The sequence below is a fragment of the Belonocnema kinseyi genome, chromosome 2 (genome assembly GCF_010883055.1).
Source record: "Belonocnema kinseyi isolate 2016_QV_RU_SX_M_011 chromosome 2, B_treatae_v1, whole genome shotgun sequence".
Taxonomy (NCBI): domain Eukaryota; kingdom Metazoa; phylum Arthropoda; class Insecta; order Hymenoptera; family Cynipidae; genus Belonocnema; species Belonocnema kinseyi.
In genome coordinates, this window is record NC_046658.1 from 62,413,029 (window position 1) to 62,419,607 (window position 6,579).

At 34.3% G+C, this 6,579-nt stretch overlaps 1 protein-coding gene across 1 annotated transcript in view; it reads left to right on the top strand.

The window, feature by feature from the left end:
- Positions 1-6,579, top strand: part of LOC117168023 (nucleolysin TIAR-like) — a 1,157,331-nt gene that overhangs the window by 1,136,899 nt on the left and 13,853 nt on the right. The window contains exons 9-10 of the mRNA XM_033353341.1: positions 3,785-3,914; positions 6,024-6,265. Coding sequence (XP_033209232.1) covers positions 3,785-3,914; positions 6,024-6,265 — 372 coding nt within the window. The remainder of the gene's footprint in view (positions 1-3,784; positions 3,915-6,023; positions 6,266-6,579) is intronic.

Genomic DNA, 6,579 nt, shown 5'->3' on the forward strand with positions numbered 1-6,579 from the left:
TTAGCACAAGCAGACGGTTGGAATTCTACCATACCATTTAGTCGTATTCCCTCCAGCTACGATAATAAAACCCTTCCTGCATAGTAGGTAATACCAAAAATAAAGCTAACAAGTAAGGCAAACAGGGATGCAAAAGAAAAAGGAACAGGATACAAAGAAAATGAAAAAGATAAGAAAGATGGCAATCCGAAAGAATATAAATTAATATCAGCAAAGCAAACAAAAAAGTTTGAATGATTTTAAGATGCTCAAACTCGAGTGGAGTTAAGTCATGCTTACCCCCCACTGTGGCGCAAATTGCAATTTTGGCTGGGGAAGGTAACAATTTTACAAGCGAAAAAAACAAAACCCTTTTGAAACATTCTTTTATTTTGCACACATTATTCTTAATATTCTCCGTTTTTTTAGCTCTAAAACTCAAAACTTAAAATCTGATCTGCTTCTTTTTTTTTAATCCATCGGACCCCCACCTATCCCCAAGACATCGGGGGACCCCCCCCCCCCAGGCTAGGGAGCCACTGCTTCCACATTTGCAAATGGACACATTTCGCGGCAAGTCACATTACGGCATGTCTTATTCGGAAAGATTTTAAATCGAGAAAAAATTAGTAAAAGTAAGAGAAGACCCCCCTATGGTTAGTCGCCAAAATAATGTGGTTTACACCCATAGCCCTTTCTAACGTCCCGTGGGAGGGAGGTGAAAACACACCGCCGTGGTTGATTCCAGGAATCATTTAAGTTACCCCACTACTTTTTGCTAATTTTATTGTGGCCTCCATAATGTGACTTGCTGCATTTTTTTTATTTATTGTGGACTTAAGATTTTTTCAATCAGAGTTTCCGCAATGTGACTTACCGCAATGGAACTTGCCGGCGCGGCGGTTGGCATGATCCGGACACTCCATTTAAGAAAAGAAGAGAATGAATTTCTGCGATTTCTAACTTCAACCCATTCAAGTCCTTCTTTTACTTTATATTGTAATTAATTAAAAACGTCAATTTTAAGTTTTCCTGAAAAATGCAACTGCGTCAAGTGAGACGCCATGTTGCCTAATATGGAGCAGTGCTCATCTGCCTTGTAATTAGCAAATCAAAAGGGATTTTTTAACATTGGCAAAAATATATTGTTATTATTTAAGTAATTATTTCTAGAATTGTAAATATATTTAAGTATTATGCGCGTATTAGGAGCCCGTATATAGAGTGTATAATTAAATATGTTTTATACCATATTTCATTAATTTTAATGAAGTTAAAACCATCAAACCCACAAAACTGAAAAATATAGATAAAAGAAAAAAATGTATACATTTTTTGCAAACTACTTTATTTTTAATTGCTTTCATATATAAATAGATTCATTTATGTATCCAAAGTTCTTTCAAAGTGATTCAATCCTAACTAAAAAGAAGTTGTGTAACGATATGTTTCGAAAATCTCGTGATCATTCTTATTGAAAACTTTATTGGCTTTACATTACTTGAATCTGTTTTATATGTAAAAAAAAATTGCAAATAGATCTACAAATAATCCCTTTCATAAGAAAAGTCATAAAAAAACAATTAAAATATTCAAATTATCTTAGAAACTTTTCAAAATAATTACAGAAATGAATAATATTAAAATATAAAGATAATTAGTGCAAAAATAGAAAAATGTATTAATTAACAATTTATTATGTACTACTTACACAAAAGAACATAAAAATTGACTTATAAAGCTTCGGTTTACACTGTGTATATAGTAAAAACTAAAACCCATGAGCATCTTATAGTTCTTGCAATAATTATTTCAATATTTGAATATTATTCATTTCTATAATTATTTCTATAATCACAAAAAATGTAGGATATTCACTATAAGGAAATCATTATAAGCCTATAATTATATTTCTATATTATTTTTGCAAATGGTAGGACATAAAATTTCTAAAAATTTTAACTTTTGTTAAAGTTTTCACGGGAAGTCTGTATTTATAATCAAATTTTATCAGTATCAAAAATTTTTCATTTTTGTAACAATTTATGTTTTTCTATATTTCCTGAAAATTGTATATAAAAATCCTAAAAGCAAGTGACTGAGCACGAGTTGAAGTAGAAAACGAAATAAAATTGATTTTTTAAAAAGCCAGTTTTTTGTTTTTAATTACAAAACAAAAAATAGCTACAACTTTTTGCCTGGCAGAAAAAAGATGCGCAATGAAATTTTACTTCTAGATATACTGTCAAAATTAAAATTCGAAAAATCTTTTGAATGCCTTAGATTAGGTAAAACGTTTAGTTAGAAGAGTTAAACATTTAGTTACTTTATGCAAATTGTTCTCGTAAATCAGTAATTTGGACAAAATTGCTAAGTTCGAAAGTTTATTATTTTCGACAGATTATGTATAATTGTATTATCTGCAGATTAGAAAAAATTTAGTTGTTATAGAAATTTATTAACTTACAGTAGCCAATCTTTCGTCTGGTATCGCGAAAAGGAATTTCCCTGAAATCCGTGTAATGCATTTGGAGGTCAAGTTTGTTGTTTTTATCACGTTTCTTGATATTTCAATATAGTTATCGCCTACAATCGAAACAAATGTAAATTATTATTACTGCATCATAAACTCCATTTAATATTAACAATCGCGCACATTTTAAGTCGTAAAAAGCGTTTAATTGTCCAATGTAAATCTCAACTGTCACTGCTCCCGATTAGACTGTCGCCATTTTATTTCGCTGCTCCCATAATGCACCGGTGCTCTTCCGATAATTGTTTCAAACACCTATTCGTAATATCCCTATTATAGCTATACTTATTAGGGGTTTGACTATACGATATCCCTGGTATATGGAAAATGGTCAAGGATATTCATTTTCGCTGATCCAGGGATCTTTCTAAATTCCCTCGTTCGTTTTCAGCTCAATGTTTAGCTATAATAAGGAATAATATCCCTGTCACAGCTCAATTTTTTTTACCGTGTGCCTTTGTTCGATCCGACTGATCAATTATTCATAAAATTTCAATAAAGATTCATAATTTTTTAACCATTTCAGGTTACGTTGATGTTTGAAAACGCAAATTGGGATTTTCAAACAAAATATTTCTAATTTCAACCAGATTTAAAATATTTTGACATTTTTTGTATGTATCATTGATTTTTCAATTTATATTTTTAATTTGAAGAAAACTTATATTTCAATGAATTTTAAAAAATGCAGACTATGTAAGTAATTTTCGTCGGAAACTGGTATTTTTAATTTCAAAACCTTATATATTAGTTCCGAAGATGAGATATCAATTTTCATCAATTGTTATAAATATTGTCATCGCTTTTTTCTATTTTTCAAAGATAATAGATATTATAAATTACAAACAGTCGATTCTGATATTAATTTTAAAAATTTGTGAATTCATACGTTTTCTGGTGCCTTGGAATGGGAGGGTGCCATATTAGGTGTTGCGCAACGTTAGGAGCCGCTACCCTACACTCTTTTCATTTCAAGTTTCGCCTTTCGCACCTAAAGCACAGAATTTCTTGAACTGTACTAATACATCACTGAAATTGACTGGGAATATGAGAGTAGAAAAAAAATAAAGATAGCAAGGAGAAATAAAACAAAGAAAAGAAAGGAAATAAATAAATGTCAGGAAAGGAAATAAAAAAAGGATGAGAGTAGGGAAAGAAGCCAGGATAAGGGTGGAGAGAAAAGAGGAGAAAGGAGTGGAGTGGGATAAAAGTAGGATTTTGTAGTTATCGAAGACCGGAAATGAAACTAACGGTTTTCTTCCTTGCTTACAGATTTTCAACGAAGGAATCGGCCACGCACGCTATCGTGGCGGTACACAACACCGATATCAATGGCCAGACGGTGAAGTGTAGTTGGGGTAAGGAGAGCGGAGATCCCAACAATGCTCAACAGACCGGACAGGTAAATATACGAGTTGCTTTCCGTACCTATATACCCTTGGCTAGCGACCTTAATTCTTGACGTTAACTCCACTCACGAGAGCACACGATCGTACCCCATGCCCCTATCGGGCTTTACGATTATCGACCTCCATCTTTCCGTTTCCCCTTAAGGTAGAATCTCGCCCTCGTAAATCGAACTTTGTCAGGGAATCGCTTGCTTTCGAAGAAGACTTCCGCCACCTAGACGAGTCTCCTTTGCACTGTTCACTTCCAGTACCCGACACAAAAGGGCTAAGAGAGACTAGGTATTATAGACAGCAATTTATAATCTATTCCAACAAAGCAAGAACTCAAATAAAACAGATCTTTGTAGTTTTTTACGTAGCTGAATCTTGAAAATCTTTAATTTAAAAGGATTTGAAGCAGTGGTAATAAATGCACCAATTCAGGTAATGGGAAAGAAATTTTACTTTAGCATTGGTATTTCATCAACTCGATGGGTGCAAATAAGATTATGAGATTGAGATTCCATTACAATCCCGGCTTGAGTGTCACTAAAGCACCAAATTTTTGTATGCATATCCTATTACTAGGACTTCTTAAGGAAAAAGGCGTCGAAAAAATCTCACTTCATTTTCTTTTATTGAGTAGGACTTTTTCATGTCGAAATTGATTGAAAATTTCAAATTGTTTTTTTTTTAATGGCTGCAAGTCCTGATTTTTTTTGCGGGTGACAGTACTAGGAAATTTATATTTTTTATTTTATTTGTTATTTTTATAAGTATTGGTGGGATCTATGTCCCTTCCATGGACTTCTTACGGTACTGTTATCCTTAAAAAGTCCTAGCGAAACCAGATATATTTTAAACAGTTTGATCTACGACGTCATATATCTATAACGGCCAATACATACATGAAAAGCAGCTGCATTCATGCATGTGTTATATAAAAAAATTTTCTGGAAAAAGATTATTAATATTTTTGCGAGGAGGCTAAGAAAGTTGTTTAATGGTGATCCCAGAAAAGTTAATATTGCGACGGAATCTGAATATCATACAAGGAAAGAAATTGTTTTTCCAAACGATTAACTAATAACGACTAACAACCTAAGAAAGAAGCGTTACAATTTTTTTCTGAGTGAATATTCGCTTTCTGGTATTCGTAACTTCCTGCCTTCAGCACTCGTGTAAACCACAAGGAGCGAAATATCTCCCACGATGAGATCCACGGAAGTTGTAAAGTTCTTGAAATTCGGGAAGCGGTAGTTACCGGATTTTCGAGGCCGGGATGCGGGTGGTTGTTAGAGGTCTTAGATTGGGCGGCTGACTTTGACTGGGATAAGTCCTAACGGTGGAGGGGACGAAGTCGGAATGGGAGGAGCAATAGGGAATCGAACAAGATTTCAGTCTATTCACGAGCCTCTCTTCGGGGTGAACTCATCGGGACTCTTAGCAATTAGCGCCGTTAGGAGGAGTAGGTACGTCCGATCTGGGAATAGCGTAGGCAACGTAGGCTTCCAACCTTCCCTTTGCCCCGTTCTATCGGCACTTCCAACGATCCATCCCCTGTTATTCAACCCGTGACATTGTCCTAATTGATCCCTATTCTCATAACGGATCCTTCCCTTAGCACCACCAAAAGCTTGCCAATAACATTTCCTTACAAATATCAATTTTTAATTATTGTTGTCCTTTTACTTCAATTTTAATTCAAATCCAGTTAAGCTTGACTTCCTCCATACCTTATTTGTAAAACTTTTACAATAATTAATCCTGGTTCCTGGAGACTTTTAGTAAAGTTGGAAGCTTATTTTTTATTATCGGAACCACCATTCTTAGTAAGCTTAAGTATTGGAAGCCATTAATGTCATGAGTAGATATGGTCAAGGAATTACACTTGAGCTAACTTTCTCGCTAGTCAAGTCGATCTTGAGGTATTAACTCTGTTTTGTCTAAGAAGTTTTAGGCAGCTTATAGAAGCTAGGGCTGTTCAATATTTAAGTATTAAGTTTCCTTTGAGAATTCAAAGGAAGATTCAGGCAATATATAATTGACAAAAATAGAGAATGTAATTTATAAAATCGTCAAATAATTTTGAAATCTTAATAAATTCGACTAATTGTTTGCAGGCTTTGTCTTCGGCGACCTATCCATATTACGCAGCTGCAGCTGCAGCTGCTGCTGCTGCAGCGGGCGTCACGGGCGTTGGTGGCGTCGGAGGTGTTGGGGGTGCTGGTCAACTCGGATACTGGTACCCTCCACAATCTTATCCAACGACAGCCACACAAATGCAAGCAGGAGGTTTTCTTCAGGGAATGCAAGGCTACACCTATGGACAATTTGCTGGATACCAACAAGCCCAGTATTTAGGGTAAATTTTTTGTAATATTATTATCGATATCTCAATTCATACATGGGGAACCAATCTTTTACACTTCCAAAATGGTTTAATATTTTCATCAGTACGAGTATCTTTACTGACATTTTTTTATATTTAAACAGTTATTCCGGAGCTTCTTTGATAGAGTACGTGAGTGCTGCTACGAGAATGTTCCAGTTTTCACCGTCAGAGACTTATTTTCTAAAGTACGAGGGTAGTTCAATAAGTCCTTAGAATGAAGTATAAAAACAATTTTTTTGGGGTAAATTTTTTTTTATTTTTCAACATAATCTCCTTGGAGCTCT